The sequence below is a fragment of the Hyaena hyaena genome, unplaced genomic scaffold (genome assembly GCF_003009895.1).
Source record: "Hyaena hyaena isolate Hyena2069 unplaced genomic scaffold, ASM300989v1 scaffold_312, whole genome shotgun sequence".
Lineage (NCBI taxonomy): Eukaryota > Metazoa > Chordata > Mammalia > Carnivora > Hyaenidae > Hyaena > Hyaena hyaena.
Genome location: NW_024080943.1, coordinates 1,870,403 through 1,895,597, shown reverse-complemented (window position 1 = coordinate 1,895,597; position 25,195 = coordinate 1,870,403). Strand labels below are relative to the sequence as shown.

General features: G+C 55.3%; 2 protein-coding genes across 3 annotated transcripts; one reads left to right on the top strand and one right to left on the bottom strand.

The window, feature by feature from the left end:
• Positions 1–2,359: 2,359 nt before the first annotated feature.
• RBPJL (recombination signal binding protein for immunoglobulin kappa J region like) lies at positions 2,360–13,062 on the bottom strand. The gene is made up of 12 exons (XM_039248513.1): positions 13,041–13,062; positions 11,712–11,862; positions 10,307–10,432; positions 8,845–8,915; positions 8,546–8,661; positions 8,108–8,282; positions 5,911–6,048; positions 5,400–5,509; positions 4,968–5,120; positions 2,968–3,123; positions 2,724–2,827; positions 2,360–2,636 (listed from the first exon to the last, which is right to left on the bottom strand). Exons 1-12 carry the CDS (start codon positions 13,060–13,062, stop codon positions 2,360–2,362), a joined length of 1,599 nt encoding a protein of 532 aa, XP_039104444.1.
• MATN4 (matrilin 4) lies at positions 11,768–23,422 on the top strand. Of its 2 annotated transcripts, XM_039248489.1 has the most exons (11): positions 11,768–11,788; positions 14,363–14,476; positions 15,160–15,729; positions 16,447–16,569; positions 18,317–18,439; positions 18,530–18,652; positions 18,745–18,867; positions 20,287–20,700; positions 20,800–20,952; positions 22,929–23,036; positions 23,135–23,422. In XM_039248489.1, the coding sequence occupies exons 2-11, from the start codon at positions 14,398–14,400 to the stop codon at positions 23,191–23,193; spliced, it is 1,875 nt and encodes a 624-aa protein (XP_039104420.1). In that variant the 5' UTR covers positions 11,768–11,788; positions 14,363–14,397; the 3' UTR covers positions 23,194–23,422. The 2 variants fall into 2 exon arrangements, with proteins under 2 accessions (XP_039104420.1, XP_039104421.1); XM_039248490.1 differs by lacking the exon at positions 16,447–16,569.
• The last annotated feature ends 1,773 nt before the right edge of the window (positions 23,423–25,195 follow it).

The window sequence follows — 25,195 nt, the reverse complement described above, 5'->3', positions numbered from 1 at the left end:
TAAAGTATGCAGCTGGCCCTGCTTTGCAGAAATCTTAGAAGTGACATTTGAGCGGGATTTGGAGACCAGAGCAGTAGGTGGAGGGAGAGGAAAGAAGCAAGCTATTCTAGCGCAGAAGGAAGATGAAGAGGTGGAGTCCTCCGGCCCCTGTGGCTGGGGGGCGTGAGGGAAGGACATAGACAGTGGGTTGCTGCAAGGGGGTGGAGAGGGAGGGGATTGGGTGTCAGATGGATTCAGGTTCAGGGCCAGAGGGCCTCCGAACACAGTGTAGCAGTTGGAACTTAGAAGACGGGCCAGGGCCTTGAGGTCACAGACTTCCACGTGGGTGCATACGTGGGACCAAGGGTCGTATGGTGCCCCGGTGGGAGTGCAAAAGAAGACAGCTGCGTGGCAGGGCCTGGGCTTCCGGGCCAACCTAGGATCTTGGCTCCCAGGACTCCTGCCTTGTGAAGTGGCAGAGGAAGTCCTTGAGGGCAGGGCTGAATGGGCCCTTGTGCCCCAACACCCTGTGTGGTGTGCTGTGAAACTCATTCTCCTACAAGTGGCTTCCTGCTTCAACAGCATCACAGGGCAGCGAGAGCAAACATGAGGCAGGCACTCATGGAGGGGACATTTCCCATTCAACTTGTTCCTTGCATTCCTCAGCCAGGATTCACTCTCAGGGGCCATGAAGGGCCCTTAAACAAGCTTCTCTTTCCTGGTCATAGTGAGTTTCAGCCTGCTGATGGCAGCTGACAGATCTTCACTATAATTTTGGGAAGTTGAACGAGCAAAGGTCACTTCCTCCCCTTGGGAAATGTCAGCTTCTTCCCCACCTGCCTTCCCCATCCTCTCCACCCTCCCGCCCCAGGAAAGAAACTTCCTGGGGAATGAGCCCTTCTCAGAATTCCAGGAAGGGCCCAGAGGAGTGAGAGCCTTGAACCCACACTTTAGAGCAGTCGTCCCCATGGGGGACCACCAGGGACTGGGATAGGTAGCGGCACCCACGACATACGTATATCCATGGCTCCGCGGCCTGAGCCAGAGCCCTGCCTGGTTTCTCTCCCTCCCTGTAAGGCACGGCCTTGACAGACGGTGGGCAGGTTGATCAGGGTGGACCGGGATGGTTCCCGGGCCCCATGCAGAGAAGCTCCTCCCTCAGCTGAGTTGCTGCCCAGCTGATCCCAGGAGTTCTGCCTGGAATTGTCCTGTGTTTTGTACCTTTCATTCGCTCCTGGGCCCTGGGTGCATCTTCGCTTAGACCGGGGGGGGGGGGGGAATAGCTGGCAGAGAACTCATCCCCAGAGCCAACAGCAGGGCCCCAGGGCAGGGACAGGAGTTCAAGGATGCTAGCTGCTTCTGAACTCCTTCCTTCTCCAGAAAGGGTCACAATGGCAGGCTCTGAGCTCCATCGGACTTGTCCTTTCTGTGTGTGTGCAGGTGGGGGGGGGGGGCACGGAGCTCCTCCGTCCTCGGGAAGGTGGGACATTCAGCTCGGACTCTGCCTCGGGACGGCAGAGGAATCCCTGATCTGCAGGACTGTCTCCTCCTGGGCCAGCAAGAGAAGTGCCTGTGTGGACGGCGGAGATGGCCCGACCGGACCCCCGTCCCAGGCACCAGCGCAGTGGCCACAGCAAACACGGCCGGGGCCTATGCGTGGCTCCAGCCACGGGGGATACAAGGAGCAGAAGGATGTCTTGCTCCAGGGCGGAGCCCAGGACTCCAGGGCAGGACCCTCGCGCTCCAGGAGGGGCCCTCTGTTCCCGTGGGACCTGGTGCTCCAGCAAGACCCCCGTGCTGGGCGGGCTTCGGGGTCCTAGGTGAGCCCGGCGCTCCAGGTGAGAGCCAGCACTTCAGGCCCCACCTGGGGATCGAGGGGGAAGCTGGCATTCAAGGTCAGAGCGAGTAGTCCGTGCAGGACGTGATGCTCCGGGGCCTGTGCCAGGAGTCCGTGCCCCAGGCCTGGGTGTGTGAAACTACGTGTGCCCTCTTCAAGAGGAGACACAACTGCACAGAGGGTGAGTGTCCCAGACGTGGCTCCTAAGAGTGTGAAATCCTAGTGAGACACAAGGAGAGACAGGAAGAGACAAAGTTGGACGGATGGGGACGCACAAGCAAGGAGAGGTGCAAAGGTACTGTGGGCGAGGGGAGAGCGCCTGCTTGCTTGCTTGAGAGGGAGACACACAAACACGGGGAGAGCCGCGCTGGTGACTGGATGGCGGCACGCGGGTCGCGTCTTCCTGGACACGCACAGACGAGGGAGTGACAGTTTCTATGGCGACAGCCCTCTGCAGCCCAGGCTCCGGCCTTCGCTTCCCAGCAAAGGGGCAGGGGGCGCGGCCCGGAGCCCAGAGCGGCCCCGCCAGGCGAGCGCGCGGACCTAAGTCTGGATGAAGAGGTGGAAGTTGCTGCGCGTGAACTCGTGGTGGATGCTCTCCAGCAGCGCGTCGGCGGCGGCGGCGGCGGGCTCGGGGGCGCCCGGGGGGCCGGGCCGCACGCTGTACTCGGGGGTGTAGGTGAAGGAGAAGGCGCTGGGGTAGAAGAGGCCGTCGGCGCGCACCAGGCTCACGGGCACCGTGATGGGTGTGGGCAGCCAGCGCCAGTCGCTGCCGAAGGCGGCTATGTCGGGCACCACGCACACCAGGGACCGCGGGCTCCTGGGTTGGCACTGAGATTAGGACTGCAGTGCCGCCGATGACACGCACCCGGCCGGTTCCCCGCGGCCCAAGGGAGGCCCCCTATACCTGTACATGGTTTCCGCCTCCACGTCCCCGAACCACACCTTGAGCCCCGCGTGGAAGTTCTCGCCGTGGAGCTCGAGCGTGGCCACGTCGCCCCCACCACTCAGCTGGAGGCGGGAGGGAGAGGGTGCGGTGGCGAGAGCCTGCTGCTCTCCCTGCCAGCACCCTGTCCCCCCCATTCCATTCCCCCCCCAGTCAGATCCCCGCCCGCCTGCACCCCCTGTGCCCGCCAGCGCCCCAGATTCACCTCCAGGGTGCTGATGAGGGGCACCGGAGTGACGGGTTCCCGGGTCCACGCCAGGCTGGTGCTGAAGGAGAACTCCACCGACTCGGTGCCGATGATGGTCCAGCAAGAGCTGTCGTTCAGCAGGGCCTTGTTCGCCTCTTTGGGGCAGGGGGAGGCCTGGGAGGAGAGCCAAGGGGGTTGTGGCCACCAGCATGGGTGTTATGGGCGAGCATAATGCCTGGGTTCTCGAATCCTGGGGTCCAGTCCTAGGCTCTGAGCTTTACCTGCCTGTGAGCTTGGACAACACCTTTAAGTTCCTTAAGGTGAGCTAGCTGGTTTCCAAAGGTCTATTTTCTTAGGATACTAGAATTCTATTTTTTAACACTGTGCAATTCTATTCTACAGTCTTAAAATGCTTTGGGAGGAAATATTGCTCAATAATAATGTTATTTTCGGGGCGCCTGGGTGGCTTAGTCGGTTAAGCGTCCGACTTTCGCTTAGGTCATGATCTCGTGGTTCGTGGGTTCGAGCCCCGCGTCGGGCTCTGTGCTGACTGCCAGCTCAGAGCCTGGAGCCTATTTCGGAGTCTGTGTCTCCCTCTCTCTCTGACCCTCCCTTGCTCACGCTGTCTCTCTCTCTCTCCTAGAAATAAATAACAATATTTAAAAAATAATAATAATAATGTTATTTTCTACATATTATGATTTTATCTCAATATTCCATGATAATATTCTTTTGGGAAGTTGTATGCTTACTAATAACTTTCCACAGTCTACAGCTCTGTGGCCTAACATTTTATGATTCTTTTTTATTTATTTGTTTGTTAAAAAAATTTTTTTTAATGTTTTATTTATTTCTGAGGAAGAGAGAGAGACAGCGTGAGCAGGGGAGGGTCAGAGAGAGAGGGAGACACAGAATCTGAAACAGGCTCCAGGCTCTGAGCTAGCTGTCAGCACAGAGGCCAACGCGGGGCTTGAACCACGAACCACGAGATTATGACCTGAGCCGAAGTCGGACGTTCAACTGACTGAGCCACCTAGGTGCCCCTATGATTCTTTTTTTAAAAAATGTTTAGGGGCGCCCGGGTGGCGTAGTCGGTTAAGCGTCCGACTTTCGCTCGGGTCATGATCTCGCGGTTCGTGGGTTCGAGCCCCGCGTCGGGCTCTGTGCTGACTGCCAGCTCAGAGCCTGGAGCCTGTTTCAGTCTGTGACTCCCTCTCTCTGACCCTCCCCTGTTCACGCTGTCTCTCTCTCTCTCCTAGAAATAAATAAAAACATTTAAAAAAAAAATGTTTATTTTTTATTTGTGGGGGGAGGGGGAGGAGCAGAGCCAGAGAGGGAGAGAGAGAATCCCAAGCAGGCTCCACACTGTTAGCATAGAGCCTGACACAGGACTAGATCTCATGAACCATGAGATCTTGGCCAGAGCCGAAATCAAGAGTCCTATGCTCAACCGACTGAGCCCCCCAGGTCACCCCTGAGCATTTTAGGATTCTAATGCTCTTTGCACAATTATACTCAATTCTCTTACTTATTTTTATTTTTATTTGCATTCTAAAATCTTTTAAAAAAATTTTTTTTAACATTTATTTATTATTGAGAGACAGAGCATGAGCATGGGAAGGGCAGAGAGAGGGAGACACAGAATCTGAAGCAGGCTCCAGGCTCTGAGCCGTCAGCACAGAGCCTGACGTGGGGCTCGAACTCACAAACTGCAAGATCGTGACCTGAGCTGAAGTCAGACGCTTATCCAACTGAGCCACCCAGGCACCCCAGCATTCTAAAATCTTATCTTCCAACATTCTAGGACTTTACTATTCTTTGGGAACGGATATTGCTCAATAATATTACTACTATTTTTTTTACATTCTCGGACTCTGTCCTGATAGCCTATGACTCTAACATCTAGGCAGTGCTGCTCAGCGAGCAGCAGTCATTATGATGATGACCGTCTTACATTCTACAGTTCTCTGTGTTCTGACCTTCTAGGATGCTTGGTGCCAATTCTCTTTCCCTCTCACCTGGAATTGCACCACCTTGTCTGTGGAGAGGCATAAGTAAGAGCCACCCCCTCCGGGAGGACCGCCGGGGAACTGGAACGCACACTTGTGCAGCTGGGAGATGGGCTCATCCACGTCGAGGAGCGCACACTGTTTGGCCACTTTGCGGATGATCTGCAACAGAAGGGGTGGCCGGAAGTGTGGCGGCAGGTGCCGGGGTGCACAGAGGCTGCCCTCCCAGCTAGCTTTCTGCTATCCTATAGCCATATGGGCTCTGGCAGGTCCCCCCACACCCCACTCTTACCTCCATCCAGCCCCACAAAGCACTGAGTATCCAGAGTAAGAACGGGTGTCCCTATGACGTGGGCCTTCACCTTCCAGCCTGCCCTTGTGGGTCAGACTTTCTGCACGGATCTGGAGGGACTCCCCCAGGTATGCCCTCCCTTCTCGTACCATTGGAGGGAGCGTGATGCCCGTGACAGTGCAGACGAGTTGCACTAGGGAGCCATAGCGGACGTAGCCCTCTCGAGGCGGGAAGTCCCCTTGGGAACAGTGTTCATCAGCTGGAGTGACAAGAGGGAAGGGGAGGCAAGAAGGTTTCAGGGATCACAAGTTTCTCCCCCCAACCCTGCATTCCCGGCCTCTGGCTCCACCCCACATCACACATGGATCTTGTGGGGAGGGTCGGCATGCAGGGAGACAGCTAAGGCTGAAGGTTCTCATCCCGGAGGGGTCATCTGCGGCCGTCCTGGAAAATGTCTGCTTCTGGGGGGTGGGGGTTTGAGAGAAACGGAGAGGGCTGGACACTGGAGTCAAGGTGGCCTGGACTAGTCACAGGCTCACTGGGACTTTTGGCAAGCCTCAGTTCCTTGGGCAAAGTTTGCTTTTCTCCAGGGCTTGTACTGCAGATGAAAGAAGCCGAGGGCCGTGAAGCTCCCAGCCCCGGGCCGGCTGGTGCAGTTACCCAGGTGGAGTGTGAAGGCCGCCCACTGGCGCGCGCTGGCCACGAAGGCACCATCTTCCACGGATAGGTAGCGCGTGGAGACCGTCTGGGAGCGCAGGCGGTTGAAGAGGGAGACCTTTGAGCCCGAGGATATGCACACTGCGAGGGGAGGTGAAATCAGCGCCCACGCCCGGCTCGGTTCCTTGTACTTGCCAGGCACTTCCTGTTCCTCTGTCCCCTGGGTCGGTCCCCTCCTATGCTCGCTGGCCTAGACGCACTGGGCATTCCTAGTTCACGGCCTTTACCAAGTACCGGCTGTAGTCCTGCTTTTGTACCATTGCCTGTTCCTTTTTGCTGCCCTGAGTCCTTCAGCTCGATACACAGTATTATCAAGTCTTCACTCACTAAGTCTCTCCTTGGGGGTGGGGGGAGGGGCAGGCACTGTGCTGGGTGCTGGGCACCAAAGGGTGCATTAGACCCGGCTTTGCTCTGGAGGAGTTCACAGCCTCAGAGAGGTGGGATGCATGTAAAAGTTCAAAATGATGTGGTCAGGGCTGGGTGAAGGAGGGCTTCCTGGAGGAGGTTACACTTTCGGCTGGGGAGCAGGAAGTAGGTAGGAGTTGCTCAGGGGGCTGCATAAATAAATACCATGTGGTGTGAAACAGCAGTGTGATATTTCTAGGGTTTGACACCGATCTCTTCCAGCTTATCACACATACTCAGAGCCAGGGTTTTGTTTTCTGACCGAGCTTTGACCACTTGGGGAGAAAGCACTGGGTCAGCTCCTTCTCTCCCCTCCCAGGGCTAGGCATACTGTAGGTGCTCAATTTACACATAAGCCCAAGTTCCCACCCACTGGACAATGATGATAGCTAACGCTTGTATGTCAGGTGCTGTTTCAAATGCTTTCTATGTATCAGCTCATTTGATTCTCTCAACACTGCTCTGACGTAGATATTATCTCCATTTAAGAGAGCATCTTGGGGCGCCTGGGTGGCTCAGTTGGTTGAGCATCTGACTATGGCTCAGGTCATGATCTCACGGTTCATGAGTTCGAGCCCCTCATCAGGGCTGTCCCCGTCTCTCTTTGCTCCTACCCTGCTCATGCTCTTTCTCTCTCAAGAAAACAAAACAAATTAAAAAAAAGCATTAAGAAAGAGAGAAAGAGAGAGCAGCTCCAGACAGCATGGCTAGCAGCAGAGCCAGGATTCAAACCCAGGCTCCACCTAGGCCCCCTGGCTCCAGGGTCTGCACTCCAAATCACCACACTATACCACTTACCTGATACCAAGGGCCAAACAGAGCATTGGCTGGGTCTGAGACATTCTACAGGGTTTTTAACAGACATAAAGTACGGTGTTGGGGTAGGAACGGGCCTCTGGAGTCACACCAGACTCAAGCTCAAATCCTGGCTGCGTCTCTTCCTAGCTGGGCAATCTCAGGCAAGTCACCTGGATGGTGATAGGCCTGAATATTTCACTGAATGAAGGGATGAATGTTCCAGACCTCATTTTCCTGATGCCCTCCTGTCATTCGAACAATGCGTACCGACTTCAGAGGGACGTGGTGAACATCAAATAGGATTCTTGTTAATTTTATCAAAGAAAGTCCATCTTCTCCTACGCCTTCCCTCACCTCACTTCGGGGGTAATGGTAGTGTCGTCGCTGTTCTTCAGGCCCCACCCCCTTCTCAAAGCCCCCAACCCTGGGATTTGTCACTTGCCACCCAGGACAATCTTTATTTCAAACTGTCTCTTTGATGAGCAACGTGTGTCTATCTCCCCTGCTAGGCTGTGGGTTCCTCCAGAACAGACACTTGTCGTTATTTTACAGGGACAGGGACCCAGCGTCTAGCACAGAGCCAGGCATACACCAGGCACCTGAAGAGATATTTTTGACTGTCCTTTTATTGTCACTTTAAATTTGACTTAATTTAGCACCTGCTGGCCATTTTTGTCTGCGCTGGGCTTCCTTCCCACCCCCCACCCCCGCCACCTTCCCCAGTGTCTGGTGTCTGCCCCTTTCCTCGCTGCTCGTGCTTCTCTTGTTTCTCATTCCCAGACCTAAACCGGACCCCGCCCCTCTCTCGGCTCAGACTCCACCTCTCCCACGCGGGCCCGACCCTTCCAATCCAGGCCTCCTCCCTCCCCAGTTCGGGGGCTCCGGACCTGGTGGCACCTGACCGCCCCACCCAACCCTCGCGCCCCACCCGGCTCACGGTCAGTGTTCTTCAGTGACTGCTTCTTCTGCGACGGCTTCGAGATGACCTTGATGAGGCGGCTGTGGAAGGTGCCCAGCTCCCGGCCCCCGCGGTGCACCAGCCGCAGCACGAGCCGGAAGTGCTTCCTCTTGTCTGCGTCCGAGATGTACAGGGTCTTGGCGCAACCGAATTCCTACGGGGGTGCGCGGGGGCGAGGCCAGCTCATCCCAGCCCTCTGCCACCAGACGTCTGCCCCGTCGGACGTGACAAAAAGCAGCACGATCCCAGCTCTCAGGCTCACCCCGGTTCCCCCCTCCCCCACCCCGGCCTCTCCACCTACCTTTTGGCTTCTGCAGGTGGGGGAGGGGGAGGTGGGCAGGGGGTAGATGAGCCCTCTTCGCCAAGGGAGGGGCAAGGATGGGAACAGGAATCGGATCCTGTCGCTTGCGCTCTCACCCTGGAGTCTGGCTGCTCTTCGAAATTCAACTTCTGCGTCTCGGCGGCGCTGCCAGACGCGCCGTCCAGTCCCATGTAGCCGCAGACCGTGGGTCCGGTTTCCCCTGGCTGGTGGGCTGCAAAGGGACGCGAGCGGGCTCAGGGAGGACTCGCGTGCCAGGCAAGCTGAGTTCTCGCCGCCAGAGGGCGCCACGAGACAGCGCCTGCGACCCGCCGGGCTCCCAGGCCCCACCGCTCTGTCCCCTCCCCCGCCCGCCCGCAGAAGGAGGCGCCCGGGCAGCCCGGGAGTCCACCCTCACCTTGGCCTTGCACTGGCTTCACCCTCCAGCCGGGACCTGCGAGGTAGACACAAGGCGGGGGGCAGAAGAACCTGCGGAGACATGGAGACGCTGGACTTGCACATCCATTCTCCACTTGACTGTCTAGACGTCTCAAAGGCAGCATAAATCGGGCAGAATCCTTGACTGCTCCTCCTACCTTTCCCAGTGTCTCCGCACCGCCCCACCCCCCTTCTCCGTGACTGGGGATCCCATTAGCATCTGAACTTTCTTTTATCACTCCTTTCCGTCAGCCCATTAGTAAATCCTGTCCCCTCCGCATTCAAATCACACCCAGAATCCACGGGATTCTTATCACCTCCACCTCAGTCCCAACTGCCATCGCTTGAGTCTGGACCACAGCGTCACTCTTCTCACCTGCTCACTCTGCCTCCCCTCCTCCCCTCTTCAACCTGGTTAGAACAAAGTGGCCACACTGCCTTTTCTTTTCTTTAGCAGGGGTCAGTCATGTTACTCGTCTTCCTAAAACCCTCCAGCGGTTTAAATTCAAAATCCTTACTTGATGAGGCCCCTGCTTACCTCTCTGACTTTATTTCCTACAAAGTCCCGCCTCCTCTTCTAATTCCAGCCCCCCTGACTTCTTTGGTACCAGAAAAGGCCAAGTTAGTACAACCTCAAGGCGTCTGCATTCTCTTTTCTTTCTATTTGGAACACACTTCCCCCAGATTTTCTCCTGTCTAGATCCCTTTTCACATTCAAGTCTCAGTTCAGATGTCACCTCCTTAAAAGGCCTGTCCACCATCTTGACCTTTCTAGCTAAAAGGTTTCTGTGCTGTCCTATAGCTCTTATAGCTGTCCTCACAGTCTGGAAGTTCTTGTTCACTGATTTATATGGTGTTTGTTGTCTCTGCACTACAGTGAGGATCCCATGAGAGCAGGGGCTGGGTCTGTCTTCTGGAGCCGTATGTCCAGGGCCCAGCACTGCCCAGAGAGCCTGGCACCTGATAAGCACCCAGTAAGTAGTTGTTGAATGAAAGAAGGAATGAATGGTTGGATGAGCGAGTGAATGGAGACACTGTATATTCACAGGGAGGTTCTGTTATGGACCAAAGTGGAGAGCAGCGGGGGCAGAGGGAAAAGGCTCCTGATGGGCCAATAGTCCTCTCCAGGTTCTAAAAGACACTGAACAGGGGGCGCCTGGGTGGCTCAGTTGGTTAAGCGTCCAACTCTTGATCTCAGCTCAGGTCGTGATCTCACGTTTCCTGAGATTGAGCCCCCTGGCTGTCAGCACAGAACCTGCTTGAGATTCTTTCTCCCTCTCTCTGCCCCTTCCCCCCTTGCTTGTGCACGCACGCGTGCTCTCTCAAAATAACCTTCTATATATAGCTTTAAAAAATAGAACAAAAATTAAAACTAGAATAAATAAAAGACATGGAACCAGGAGGGCAGAAAGCGACCTCCAAGGGGCCACCGAGGCACCTACCGCTTCTCATTTCCATATGATTTTTGAGCCACCTTGGCATGCAGGATCCGCACCGTCTGCTCACAGTGTTGCTGCAGGCACTGGCGCACGCCTTCCCTCAGGACCGTGATGTGCTCTGGGGGTGACCTGGGGGTGCGTGCATGGGCAGCTGGGCAGGAATGAGCGTTAAGGGGAGAGGTGGCATGGAGCCCAACAGGGAGGCTGAATGAAATGAAGGGGGTCAGGGAGGGAAAGCATTAGGCAAGAGAGGGGATTCTGGGTGTAAGTCGTGGGTTAAATATTTAGGCTGCCCGTACTCAATGAGGCCTGCAGGGAGCCCACCGGGACCACCCAGGCGCCACTCCGCAGGTCTGGCTCCGTGCCCATCGCAGCCTGAAGCATTGGGGAGAGGCCCCAGCGGCACAAAGGCCATACTTGTGCCGGCCTTGGGATGGAGGCGGGTTTGTGAGGGTGCATGGCTTCCTTACACTTTGAGGGGAGCCACCCCGGTGAAATGTGGATGCCAGGGGAGAAGAGCTTTGCTGGACCCGCCTGGACCAGAGCGCTCTCTTGCCGGCCCCCAGAAGCCTGTAAACATGGAAGGGACCCAAAACGGTGTCCCAGGGCCCAAAACGATGTCCCCAGGAACCTAAGGGAACATTTGAGGTCTTCCAGGGTCTAAGCAACCTCACCCCCTTTCTCGCAAGAGAAGGGGCCTGTTACTGTCCTACTTTCCCTTGATTCCAGGCCCTCCATAATCAAGGGAGTGGACCAGTCAGAGCCTAGGGGCCTTGGTGGCTGGTCGGCCTTGGAGCTTTGCTGGCGGGGGGTGGGGGGTGGAGGGGGAAGGTGGGCCCAAACTTAAGCAATTGCAGAGACGGGGTAGAGGAGTCCGAGATGGCAGAGATTTGAGGGAGCCCAAGGTGGGGACTGGGGAGAGCCGGGAACCCTGCGGCTGCCCTTCCGAACCCTCTACCCGTCGCGCAGGACCGGAGTCCCGGGCCTCTCCTCACTCCCGGAGGGGGCGGCGGAGGAGCCATATCCAGTCTCGCCGTCTACTCAATCCTATGATCGGCGGCCCCAGCCAGGCCCCGCTCCGCCCCTTGGGGCTCTCCTCGGGGAAGGGCCTCGGCGGCACCCGACGCGTTCTGGCGGCGCAGCGCGGAGCCGCCCAGCCTCCCGCCGGGAGCCCAAGTCCGGCCCCGCGGCTGGCGCGCGCCGCTCCCGGGGTGGCAGGAGCGGGGGCGCCACGCTGGCCCCGCCCCACCCCTGCGGGGAAAGGGGACCGCTCCCGGCCGGTGGGAGGGGTCGCAGCCCGCGCTCCCCCTCCCCACCGCCAGCCCCGGGTTAAATGCGGCCGCCGCCGCCGCCGCTCGCCCCAGCCGCCTGGCAGTCCCCAGCTCGGGCGCGCTGCCCGCGCCGTTACCTGGTCCAGCTGCCCGGGAGGCTCCGCCCGTCCGCTCCGCTCCGCGGCCGCGCCTCCGAGCCGTCCGGCAGGCTCAGGTGGGTCAAAGGGCCTGGGGGGTCTGCGGGGGAGCAGGCGTCAAGCCCGACCAGACGACCGCATTTAACCGCCGCTGCGCCAATTACGGTGCCCCCATCTGACCTGCAGTGCCCTTCTCCGCTTCTGTGGGGTCCTTTCCAAGTTGAGCCTCCACCAACAAGGCCACCAAAGCGGGGGGGGGGGGGGGGGGGTGCTTTCCTCCTAATCTCCTCCCTCGAGGAAGCGCCAGGAACGTCCCCAAGGTGTTTATTCATCAGTCAACTCTTGAGGAGTTATTTACTGACCTCTCCTTCCTTTTGAGCCCAGTCTCCCCGCCCTAAGGCATTTCCGAATCTTTTAAACGTGAGGATTAACCCCCCCTTCCCCAGAGGAGCTCAGGGTATCAGACCGGCCACCACGTTGCTGTGTGATTTGGGGCAAGACGCTACTCTCTGGACCTAGTTTCTCCCTCTGCAGAATAAGAGGGTTGGGAGGGTGGTGCATTTTGAGGCAGTCGCTGTTTTGACTTTCTAGGATCACTGGGGAGGGGGAGGGGGGCTGCCAGGCGAGATGTTGGCTCAGGTCAAGAGCAGGATAAGGGGGATCTTAATCAAGATTTGGGGACCCAGAGGCTTCTGCAGGTGGGAAAGAATGGGAGTTGGCAAAGGCCCCTTGTGTCTTTACCCCCACACTCCCCAGAGGAGGCCCTGGCTATGGCCCAAGCTAGAGAAGGCATTCCGCACCCTCCCGTTTCCAGCGGCAGCTGGTACATCTGGCTTAGTCCACCTCCCAAGACGAGCCCTGCCAGAGGGAGTTTTGTTCTTCTTCCAGGCCTGGAAAACGAAGGCAGAGAGGATCCTGGCCACGAAGGCCGCCTGGAGGCACCCGACCATGCTCAGAATAGGCCCATTCAGGGAATTGGGGGAGGGGGGCAGAGGGGCTGCGGATGGGTTAGGGCAGCTGGTCCCCTCTGCCAAGAAACAAGCAACAGAAAAATGGTCAACGCAGCTTCAGCATGGGGCGTCGGGTGGGGGGGGGGGGAGGTACGGGGTAGGGGATGTGAATGGAAGGAAAAGAGGTTTAGTGACTCCTGGGAGCCAGGTTGCTAGGCCGCCAGGCAGCCCAGAAGGGAGAAGGGGAACCAGGAGTCCCAGGTTCCTTTGCAGCTCGGGGGGCAGCCTTCCTGGGCCTCAATTTCCCCATCTGTACAACGGGAATCCTTCGGGATTGTCAAGGGGCGTCGCCAGGGGCGGTGGAAGAGTGAGCGCTCACCTGCTGCCGGTGCAGGGTCCATGGGCGCACTGGGGCCTCACTCGCCGCCCTCCGGGCGCATCCAACGCAGCTGTCCCAGGAACCCCGTGCTCCCCTGCTTCTTGGCCCTGGTGTCGGATATATCCTGACCCGGGCTTATCTCCAAGGCCTCGGGGCTCTCGGCCGCTGTTTGCTCTGAGCAGGGGCACCTGCTAGGCAGATGTGGCCTTCCCACCGCCACCTATCCAACGCCGCCGGATTCGGGAAGACGCCCCCTGGCGGCTTCTCCTGAGGGCAGGCGGGAAGTGGAGGCGCCAGGCCTACGTGGTGGGTTTTGGCCAGCGCGCAGCGGGTCCCCTACCGCCAACCGGGTGAAAGGGCGCGGCACTCCCCAGCCCCCCGTGGCTGGGCCGGGCGGGTCTGGGTGTGCGCGCGCGTGCATACGTGTGTGTTGGAGGGACAGCGACACAGAAGTGCCTTGTTTGGGGAGGGAGGGGGCCGGGGTGGGGAATGACGGCTTTGTTCTGCAGAAGTTCTCCCGTCCCCCCCCCCCCCCCGGGGGGAGAGGCCGTGGAACTCGTCGCTGGTCTTTGGAACCACTTAGGCGTAGGACTGTATCCCGGCAGGCCACTTTTTTAAATTTTTTTATTTTTTTTAAATGTTTTATTTATTTCTGAGAAAGAGGCAGCGTGAGCAGGGGAGGGTCAGAGACTGAGAGGGAGACAGAATCGGAAGCAGGCTCCAGGCTCTGAGCTAGCTGTCAGCACAGAGCCCGACGCGGGGCTCGAACCCACGAACCCACGAACCGTGAGATCATGACTTGAACCAAAGTCGGACACTCAGCCGACTGAGCCACCCAGGCGCCCCCCCCCCCACCCCCGCAGGACACTTTCTTGCCGACTGACTTTGGGCACCAGCGCTTATCTCTTCTGAGCCTGTATCCTCATCTGTACAATGGGGACAGCAACAGTCTTCGTCTCATGGAATTGCCGAGATTAAATGTCTCAATGGATGAAAAGCCTTTAATACTGTGCTTGGCGTTTAGAAAGGCCTTATTTTTGTGGATTTTTTTCTTTTCGAGGGGCATTTAATTTCTAAATTATGTATTTTAAAATCTACTTTCCATTTATGTAAATACTACCCTGCAATTCTGCAAAGTAGGATTCCTTGTGTTTCCCAGGCTGTAATGCAATTGTTTTATTATAAAAAATTTCAAACATACACAAAGGTAGAGAGATTAGTAAATCCATGATCCTACACCTCCCCCCCCCCCCCAAGTGCCCATCACCCAGAGTAGAGCTCTGTAAAAATTGTTGCTTTGCTATTTTCCCTGCACCCTCCAGGCTCGGACACTTTCGTTTTTTGTCCCCCAAGCATCATGAAGGGCCTTCTATGCTCGCCACTGCCTATGTTGCTGCTGCTTCTCCAGCCCTGGGAAAGCCAGCTCCAGTTGGCAGGTGAGCAAGGCTCCGCCCTCACCAGCAGGGGGAAGGGAGCCAAAGCTGGTTCTCCATCTGCAGCCAGCTAGGTCTGCTGGGGAAAGAAAAGAACAAAGGTTCTGAAATCATAACGGGCTAGGTTCTATCTAGTTCACAGCTTCACCTCTCTGGAACTCAGTTTCCTAATCTGTAGGATGTGGCTTAGAGGTAACAAAGTTGGAGGTACCATACAAAACTGCCCATTTGGTGTTTAATTTTGAAAAGTTAACTGAAAAGTCGGGAGACTTCACATAAAAATTCTGGTTTGCGAACTTCTCTTGAAAAATCCAAGGATCTGTTAACATGGGGTTCGCGTGGCAACATTTGGCTGGAGGAGGGATACGGTTGTCTAACCCAACCAGTTCACTCGCGTTGCCTGCCTGGCCCCTGCAGACATTGGAGTTTGCGACCTCCCTTCGTCCACTCCCGAATGGAGAATGCTTCCTCAGAAGAGATCTAAGAGCTGTAGGATAGAGGATTGGTGAAATCTGGCCTTAGCAAATCCTGGATGAGTGGATGTATCTAAGTCGCATATGCTAGGTTAATTCTGCGCTAGGCGCTGTTACGCCGGGGTAGCACCATTTCGTCTTGGGTTTCCCTGGGGATCTCTTCCGAGAGGGGGTTTTGCAGACCTAGGAAAACCCTTCCCGATCTCCTCGAAGGTCCCAGGTGTCGTACGGGGCCCCTGGATTTGGTGTTCGTGATTGACAGCTCGCGCAGCGTGCGCCCCTTCGAGTTCGAAACCATGCGGCAGTTCCTGGTGGGCCTCCTCCGCGGCCTGGACGTGGGGCCCAATGCTACGCGCGTCGGAGTGATCCAGTACTCGAGTCAAGTGCAGAGCGTCTTCCGGCTCGGCGCCTTTTCGCGCCGCGAGGATATGGAGCGCGCCATTCGCGCGCTGGTGCCGCTAGCTCAGGGCACCATGACCGGGCTGGCGATCCAGTACGCGATGAACGTGGCCTTCAGCGTGGCCGAGGGCGCGCGCCCGCCGGAGGCGCGCGTGCCGCGCATCGCTGTCATTGTGACCGACGGGCGACCCCAGGATCGCGTGGCTGAGGTGGCGGCGCAGGCGCGCGCCCGCGGCATCGAGATCTACGCGGTGGGGGTGCAGCGCGCGGACGTGGGCTCCCTGCGCGCCATGGCGTCGCCCCCGCTGGACGAGCACGTCTTCCTCGTTGAGTCCTTCGATCTTATCCAGGAGTTTGGCCTGCAGTTCCAGGGCCGGCTGTGTGGTGAGTCAGGGGAGCGCTGGAGCGAGGCGCAGAGTCTCCAGGCGCCCGGATTCCCTTTCCCATCCAGTAAATACCTTCTGCTCCCAGGAGGGGCCGCCCACTCTCGCTTTAGCCCCGCCCACCAGATAGTTGGGCGGCGCTGGGCTGCCGCTGGCCATCTCGCATTCCAGCTCTGCCCACTTTTGCTTAGGCTTCGCCCACAAGGAGCAGCATTTAGCAAGCCTGCTCACCTGATGAGCTGCTGTGGTTTACCACTAGCCTGAGGTCAAACTCCAAAATCCCCTCTCGACAAAAGAAGCACCGCCTGTGACAGCTGAGAGCAGTCGCCTACCCGGAAAGTGTCATGCCCCGCCCTCGTGGGCATGGCTCCGCCCACTCTTGTTTTAGTTCCTCCCACAATGCTCCAGATCTGTTCTGCACCTTGAATTATTCCACCCACCTTGATTTAACACCTCTCCACCCCCTCTACCTTACCCCTCTGCAGTCCTGCCCCATCCTGTTGATATGGTAACCCCCTCTTCTGAGCCTATTCATAGGGGCTGCTCAGGCGCTTTCTTTCTCTAAGCCCTTCCATCTAGATCCGCGCTCCCAAATGAGGCTTGTCCCATCTAGAGCCATACTTGAGCTTGGTGCCTGCCTCTGACTCCACCCAGTTTTCTCATGTTGGAGGGTTCTTCCCATCGGTCCCTCGCTGATTCTACTCTTGTGTGTCCTCAGGAAAGGACTTGTGTGCTGAGGGGGGGCATGGCTGCCAGCATCAATGTGTCAGCGCCCCAGGCACGTTTCACTGTGCCTGCAACCCTGGCTACCAGCTAGCTGCGGATAACAAGAGCTGTTTGGGTGAGAGATGCCCTTGCCTTGCAGTGTCACTGCTCTTGAACCTTCTGTGGCTCCCTATTGCCCCATCATCAGACCAGTGAGTCTGGAAAGGCCTTTGGAAGTAAAGGTTCAGCACCCTTACTTTACAGATCTAAAGAGGGAAGATATTGCCTGCGGCCACACAATTCCTTGGTGAAATCTTGACCCCACAGTTCAGTGTGCTTTCTACATCATTCTCTCCCTTATTCCAGGCTTGTCTCCTACCTGGCTCCAACATGCCTCCCAAACTTGTTTGTGAAAGCTCACGTGCATATCTTACTGTGCCTGTTATGTAGACACTCACTATTGGGGTCTTCAGTTAGGGTCTCCATACCCCTGCCCCCGATATATGGAGCTCATTCCTGCTTCTGCATCTCAACTCTTACTGGGCTGCTCTTGCTGCTTCTCTCTGCACCTGCAAATCCTTCAAGGCCTGGTTCTTCATTTTTGTCTTCTGAAAAGCCACGGCACACTGTGCCTTCCTTATACAATTGGGATTTGCTTTTTCGTGTGTCTGTGTGTCCACTCCTTTGAACATGATGGCAGCTACCATTCACTGAGTGCCGATTTGGTAGTAGATGGTGCACTTCAACTTTTACATACATCATCTCTCAACCTCATAATGACTGGGGAAAAGAAGTCATGTGTTTTCAACAATGCTGATGTCAGCTGGGGTCTTCTTCTTGTTTCAAGAACTTAGAAGAGGCTGGCTTGAAGCCATTTGAATCTTTCCCCAAGCAAAACCTCTGGGCATTCCCCAAGTGCTTACGTTCTGTGTCGCCTCTTGCTCTGAGCTTCTGCTGAATTCATTCAATTTATGGGTCCTCACTCAGTATCTACCTGCATGTGCTGTTCTGCTTCTGTGTATGTAAATCAGCCTCTTCCTTGGTTTTCACGCTTCTGTGTGCAAGGCCATGTGTGCGTATATGTAAGTGGTGCATATATCTGCTTTACTAAAGATGGGGGTGGACAAAGGTGTGTATCACTTTTAGGTAAAGTCAAACATGCACACATAAAAGAAACACCTGCTAATTATAATTGAATATCAGACACCATTGATCCCCCAAATCCTCCATCACTCCATTACAGGTGATTTTTTATGGACAACTTGAGCCCACACAAGTACTCATGCTCATATCATCTCTCTTGTTCTTCTCTCCACTCATCTCTTTCCTAGGAACCCTCAATTCTCACTCTTTTGTAAAGGGCAGTCTACACCTCCCCAGTCCCTCTTTCCCTGTCAGCTCTGGCTGTCTCTGTACATCTAAACCATCAAGATACTCAGCAGGCAATAGTTCACCCTCTTTAGAAGGAAGTTGTAAATAGCAATTGCAGTCATCCATTATATTCCCATTTTGCGGATGGGGAAATGGAGGCTCAGAGAGGTAAAGTGGCAGAACCTGGTCCTCCTCGGTAAGTCAGTGACCATCTTGAGAGCAGGGGCCCTGACTTCTACACTTGTGAGTTCTTGTTCTTATGCCTGGCTTAGTAGTGGGCATGCTGGGATACAGCTGGGCCTTAGATTGGGAGAGCCACTTGGCCCACTAGGAAGGCGACCTGTCCTTATAGAAGTCACAGATGCCCGGGTACCACCCCAGACTAATGAAGTCAGGATCTTTGGAGTGTGGGGCCCAGGCGTAGGTATTTGTAAAAAGCCCCTCAGATGATTGCTCTATTTGGGCTGAGTAGTGCAGCCCCAGGGCAGATGCTGACCTCACCTATTCCACAGCCATTGACCTGTGTGCTGAAGGGACACATGGCTGTGAGCACCACTGCATCAGCTCCCCAGGCTCCTATTTCTGCCGCTGCCGAGCTGGCTTTGTGCTCCAGCAGGACCAGAGAAGCTGCAGGGGTGAGTGAGCCCCACCACTAGCGTCCTGGACTGAGTTCCCTGATGGCCCCGATCAGAGGTGACACCTTGCCGTCTTTTTCCTCCCACCAGCCATTGACCACTGCAGCTTTGGGAACCACAGCTGCCAGCACGAATGTGTTAGCACCTTTGGGGGGCCGCAGTGCCGCTGCCGAGAGGGTCACAACCTGCTGCCCGATGGGAGGAGCTGTCAGGGTGAGGAGGGCTCTCTTGTATTTGTGCCGAAGGGCAAGGGGCTTGGCTGGGGGAGTCCACCCTGACTCATCCTGACTTGTCTCCCCTTTAAGCCCGGGACCTTTGCAATGGTGTCGACCATGGATGTGAGTTCCAGTGTGTGAGTGAGGGCCTTTCTTACCGCTGCCTGTGCCCCGAGGGCCAGCAACTCCAGGCAGATGGCAAGAGCTGCAACCGTGAGTGCTGGGCGGAGGGTATTCTGTTGGCTTCTGCTCCCCCACCCCCCAACGCCTGCATTCTGAGCATGCTCAGTACTGTCCTCACTGTGGCCCAAGGGTGTGCTGTGAGTGTGTGTGTTGGTGACCGTGGGGAGGGGGCAGAGGGCATGCCGTGTCCTGCCTCCATCTCTTTCCCCTCCATCCTCTACCCTGCTGCCAAGGTTAATATCAAAAGTACACATTGGATCACATTCCTCCATTGCTAGAGAAGCTTCTGGGCTTGCCAGTGCCTACCCCCGGGTTCAGATGCCTTACCCCTGAGTTTTTCAAATGGTGGGTGCAGCCACATTAGTGGGTAATGAAATCAAATTAGTGGATTACTACTAGCACCCCCCCCCCCCGTTTTTTAAGAGAAAATAGAGTTGACTGCCTGTAGAAAAAGTGTGGTTTCACATAACTTAATGTAACTATATGCAAGCATGCAAAGTGTGTCATGTTGTATTATTCCTGTTATTGTGATTTTTTACTGTGGGATGTGGTCAAAATTTTGAAGCCACCGCCTTAGCTCATCATAGCCAAGGTTTCTCACCACACTCGCACACTTGAGCCAGGCTGGCTGGCCCGTTCCAGAATGTGTCGAGAGCTGCCAGCTTCTGTGTCTCTGCGTGTGCTGCTCCCACCATCCAGCATGTCTCTTCTCACCTTGAAGAACTCCTGCCCATCCCTGAAGAACAAGTCAGATGTCACCACCTCCATGCAGCCTTCGTCTCCAATGCCGGGAAGCGGATTATTCCTACTTTGGGTTCCCTCTCTGCCCCTCTTCCTTTGGCTGCAGCAGAGGGCGTGTCTGATTGCTCTGTTCTATCCTGATTTCCTTAAGATCAGGATTATGTTCATTTATTATTGAACCTCCTTTGGGCCCTAGCAAAGTCCTTGATTCAGAATAAGGGAGGCAACACAGTAGAGTGATTTAGGAGCAGGGGTGTTGGGGTCAGACAGACCTGGCTTCAAATCTCGCTCAGCCACTACTAGCTATGGAGTCTGGAGCAAATCACTACCCTTAAGAACCTCAGGTTATAACAAATGGGGATAATATCCAAGATTATCGAGAGGATTGAGAAAAAATACATAAAGCACTTAGCCCAGGACTTGGCACAAGGTAAGCTGTCAAATAATAATGTTTTTGTTTTTATTTCTTATTGTTATAATTTATATATTAATATATATTCTTTCAATATATTAATGTTGATGAATTATTATAAAAGTGTATTATTTTGTTATTATTCCTATTATCACCTAGTACAGTGCCTGACACAGGAAGGACTTCACACGTGGTAGCTGTTATATAATAAATGTTTGGACTGAATGACCAGGGGGGTAGATGGCTGCCACCAGCCAAGGATCTGGCCCCCAATCGCAGGGCTTCTCACTGCCTAGGGTGCCGGGAAGGCCACGTGGACCTGGTTCTGCTCATCGACGGCTCCAAGAGCGTGCGCCCGCAGAACTTCGAGCTGGTGAAGCGCTTTGTGAACCAGATCGTGGACTTCCTGGACGTGTCCCCCGAGGGCACGCGCGTGGGGCTGGTGCAGTTCTCCAGCCGCGTGCGCACCGAGTTCCCGCTGGGCCGCTACGGCACCGCGGCCGAGGTCAAGCAGGCTGTGCTGGCCGTGGAGTACATGGAGCGCGGTACCATGACCGGGCTGGCGCTGCGCCACATGGTGGAGCATAGCTTCTCCGAGGCGCAGGGCGCGCGGCCCCGCGCCCTCAACGTGCCTCGCGTGGGACTGGTGTTCACAGACGGCCGCTCGCAGGATGACGTCTCGGTGTGGGCAGCGCGTGCCAAGGACGAAGGTGGGCTTGGCGCGGGACGCACGGGGCTGGGGGTGGGCTGGACGCGGTAGGGGTCGTTCCTGAGGCCGGGGGCACCCCTTGTGTCCTCCGGCCCTGCAGGCATCGTCATGTACGCCGTGGGCGTGGGCAAGGCTGTGGAGGAGGAGCTGCGCCAGATCGCCTCCGAGCCCGCCAAGCTGCACGTGTCCTACTCTCCCGACTTTGGCTCCATGACGCACCTGCTGGAGAACCTCAGAGGCAGCATCTGCCCTGGTGAGCACGTCTGACTTGGGACCCCTCCCCTCCACTCAGTGCCCCACCTCCCATCTTGCCCCTTCCTGTGCAACCCTGTCCATCGTAGAGTTATTACCCCAGGGACCGACACACCAGACAGAGCCTTGTTACTCAAAGTGTGGTCTGCTGCCCCCAGGCAGGGCTGTGGCCTGGTGGCTTGTTAGAACTGCAGCATTTCCAGAGCTCTCCAGACCTAATGAATTCGATTTTGTACTTTGACAAGACCCTCGGGTGATTCCCAAGGACGTCCAAGTTCAGAAGCACTAGACTAGGCTGGCTGCCTGCCCCTCAAATTAGTGGGTGCTCAGAGTAATTTCTTTCCCCAAGGCATGCCAGACTCCCTGTGAGCAGAGTCATCATAAATCCCTTTAACTTGCTGGAATTCAACTACAAAGACCTGGCAAAGTGGCCAGACTGAGAATGTTCCAAGGACACAAAGACATGCATTTTTTGGACACTATAGCCCCGAAACTCAGTCCATCTACTTCATCTGGTGCTCAGTTGAGAATACGGGACCGACTCTATCTGTGGAGGAGAAGTGGAGTGTTGAACCTTGTGAACTGTACTTTGTGGGTCATGTAGGGAACTTCTCGGGGGTAATTCTTACCAGAGAGTCTTTACCTTCCGACCCAGAGATGTGGTTCTTCTTTCCTGTTACCAGGCCGTCCAGAGCTAGGTTCAGTAGAGCTGGGCTGGCCTGGGGGGGTAGGGAGGTCTGTGGTTTGAAAAATAGTTTACAAAATATATGTACATAAACATATGTATGCACATACATATGTATACACATGAGTGTATGTATATGCACACACACACACACACACACCCCTGCCTCGCTCCCTGTCCCTCTCCCTCTCCCCAGGCTAATTCTAGTAATTAGCTAGGCTATTGTGGAGCCACTGGAATAGCTGCTCTTTCATGGCCCTTCCTGTCCTGACTCTTATGTCCCCCGCAGTGTGACTTTGAGCAAAGCCACTTAACCTCCACCCCTTCTTTAATTTCCCTCTTCTGTAACTGGGGAAGGTTCTGGCTGCCCAAGCTTGCTTCTAGCTCTAAAATTCTTTTTTTAATGTTTATTTACTTTTGAGAGAGAGAGAGAAGCAGAAAGAGAGGGAGACACAGAATCTGAAGCAGGCTCCAGGCTCTGAGCTGTCAACACAGAGCCCCACGTGGGGCTTGAACTCACAGCCTGCGAGTTCATGCCTGAGCCGAAGTTGGATGCTTAACCAACTGAGCCACCCAGGCGCCCCATGGATCAGTGTTTGTTTGTTTGTTTTTGTTTATTTTTTGATCAGTGGTTTATAAACATCAGTGTGCATCTGATTCACCTTGAGGGTTTGTTAAAACACAAATTGTTAGGCTCCAACCTCAGAGTTTCTGATTCAATAGGCCTGAAGTGGAGTCTGATAATTTGCATTTCTTTTTTTAAATGTTTATTTATTTTGAGAGAGAGACAGAGAGAGCGCAAGCAGGAGAGAGGCAGAGAGAGAGGGAGAGAGAGAATCCCAAGCAAGCTCCTTAGTACGGAGCCTGAATCAGGGTTTGAAACCATGAACCCTGATCTCATGACCTGAGCCAAAATCAAGAGTTGGACGAATAACCGGCCACCCAGGCACTCCTGATAATTTGCATTTCTAATAACTTCCTAGGTGACACTGATGGTGTGGTCCAAGGACCACATGTTGAGAACTAATTGAAACACACGAACAAAATGTATACTGGATGGAGCTGGCAGTGCTCCGGAGAGTACCTCTCTAATAAGTCACTAGCTACACATGCCCACTTAGTTTATATTACTTTAAAAAGTTAAAATTTTTAGTTCTTTAATCACACCAGCCACATTTCCAGTGTTAAATAGCTGCATGTGGCTTGTGGCTAACAGCATAAGTGGAGCCGCCAGGGCCGGCTCGTCCTCCTGCAGATTCTCATTCCCCTGACTCTCTGTGCCTGGCTGGCAGAGGAGGGCATCGGCGCGGGCACAGAGCTTCGGAGCCCCTGCGAATGTGAAAGCCTCGTGGAGTTCCAAGGTCGCACGCTGGGGATGCTCGAGAGGCTAACGCAGAACCATATCCTTTGGGGCCGGGCGCTCCGGATGGAGGGGCGGGGAAGGGACCCCTGAGACTCCCCCCGCCCCCCACCTCCTTCGGCTTCCTTAACTGCTCACTGGCCCAGCTGGCGGCGCGCCTGGAGGATCTGGAGAACCAGCTGGCCAGCCAGAAGTGAGGGCCGCCGGGGCTCGGAGCCGGGCGGGGACGCGGCCCCGCGGACTGAGTGCCCCGTGTGCCGTCGGGGCGCCGGGGCCGGGCAGCACCGGGGCCCCGGGGGCTTGGGCTGTCGGGGAGGGGGCGCTGGCGGGCTCCCAGCGCTGCGCTCGAGCTGGCCTCGCCTGGACCAGAAGCGGGACTGCGGGGGACGGAGGCGCGCCCTAGGTCCGCACGCCGTCTCTGTATGTTGTGCTCAGTTCTTTATTGGATTTCCTTTTTGTTTTCTTTTTCTTAAAAAAAAAAAAAAAAAGAATTTTTTTTTTTTTTTTTTTTTTTTGTTTTTTTTCTTCGGGGTCGATTTGTGGGTCTTGCTCTGCCGCCAGGGAGAGGGGAGGCCAGACGGAGCGCGCTCTGGCGGCGCCCGGGCGGCGTCTCCTCGGAGAAAGGCGCTTTGTGCGGGGGTCGCGCTGGGGGGCAGGGGGCCCGGCGCCGCTTCCCCCACTTGTTTATTCAGCCGCGAACAGACGGCCAGTTATGCGCGCTGCGGAGAGGGAGGGGGCTCAGCGCGAACCCTCGGGGTCTGAATGAGCCTGCGCCCCTCCATCTCCCCCAGAGGAACCAGCGCTTCGCTCTCCGGCCTTGCCTATCTCGCCTTGCCTATCTCGTGGTCTCTCCAGATCGGGCTGAAAAGTTGTTAGAATTGGGTCGGGGAGTTGGTGAGGAAGCAAGAGGGAGTCACTGAACCCCTAAATGGACGGGGCGGGGGCGGATAGGTGAGTTTCACCTGGCTTTGAGCTCCCTCCTGCACTACTTTGGGAGAAGAAGAGATCAGCCAGGACCTCTGGCCAAGGGCTGCTTGCTCAGACAGTGCCCCTTCATCTGACCCTGCCTCCAAAAAACAGAAAACGAAAGCCAACCATTTATCAGGAAAGAGCACAAAACGTGCCATTTCCCAAGTGCAGGTAAGAAACTGCTAAGATTAAAATACTCCATCCAGTCCTAGAGTGATTGTGGGTGGTTACTCTAGATTTCCTTCCTTACCTGGAAAATGGGTCCTGAAATTGTTATCCCCAAGGGTGCGAGTGAGAACGGAGGAAATTATTCTAAGGCACCTGACATTGTGCCTGGTGCATATTAGGCCCTCAATTAATGGTAACTATTAATCTGATGATAATTCTATCATATTTAGTCTTGGGCATTATTCTAAGTGATTTGCAGGTGTTTTCATTTTACTCTCACAACAACCTTATGAGGTAGGAATTATTGCCTTTATCATCCCCATTTTATAGATGAGGAAACTGAGGCGTAGAGAGGTTAAGTTTCCCAACATCACAAAACTAGTAAGAAGCAGAACCCGGGTGTATTAGTTTCCTGTGGCTGCTGTAACAAATTATCACAAATTCAGTGGTTTTACACAACACACATTTATTACCTTATATGTTTTTTAGTGTGTTTTGAGAGAGCTCTCCCATGTGTGTGAGTAGGGGAGGGGCAGAGAGAGGGAGAGAGTGAATCCCAAGCAGACTCCAGGCTGTTAGGATCCCACAGACTGTGAGATCATGACCTGAGTCAAAATCAAGAGTTGGGCGCTTAACCGACTGAGTCATCGACACCCCCATGTTTATTACCTATGGTTCGGGAGGTCAGGAGTCTAAACTGGGCTGGCAGGACTGCCTTTCTTCCGAAGTCTTTGGCTTTCTTGCCTTTTCTTTTTTCTTTCTTTCTTTTAAAAACTTATTTCTGAGAGAGAGACAGTGTGAACAGGAGAGGGTCAGAGAGAGAGGGAGACACAGAATCCGAAACAGGCTTCAGGCTCTGAGCTGTCAGCACGGAGCCCAACGCAGGGCTCAAACCCACGAACCATGAGATCATGACCTGAGCCGAAGTCGGACACTCAACCGACTGAGCCACCCAGGCGCTGCCCTACCTTTTCCAGCTTCTAGTGGCTGCATGATTCCCTTGGCTTGTGGCCTTGTCTCCCGTCCACCTCTCTTTCTGGCATCACATCTCCTTCTCTGACT

Coding starts and splice junctions, on each gene's coding strand:
- MATN4 (XM_039248489.1), top strand. CDS start 14,398: ATGAAGGGCCTTCTATGCTCGCCACTGCCTATGTTGCTGCTGCTTCTC. Junction 16,570..18,316: donor GGATAACAAGAGCTGTTTGG/GTGAGAGATGCC, acceptor CCTATTCCACAG/CCATTGACCTGTGTGCTGAA. Junction 18,868..20,286: donor AGATGGCAAGAGCTGCAACC/GTGAGTGCTGGG, acceptor CTCACTGCCTAG/GGTGCCGGGAAGGCCACGTG.
- RBPJL (XM_039248513.1), bottom strand. CDS start 13,062: ATGGACCCTGCACCGGCAGCAG. Junction 8,916..10,306: donor TCATATGGAAATGAGAAGCG/GTAGGTGCCTCG, acceptor ATGTCTCCGCAG/GTTCTTCTGCCCCCCGCCTT. Junction 8,662..8,844: donor GAAGCCAGTGCAAGGCCAAG/GTGAGGGTGGAC, acceptor GTCCCTTTGCAG/CCCACCAGCCAGGGGAAACC.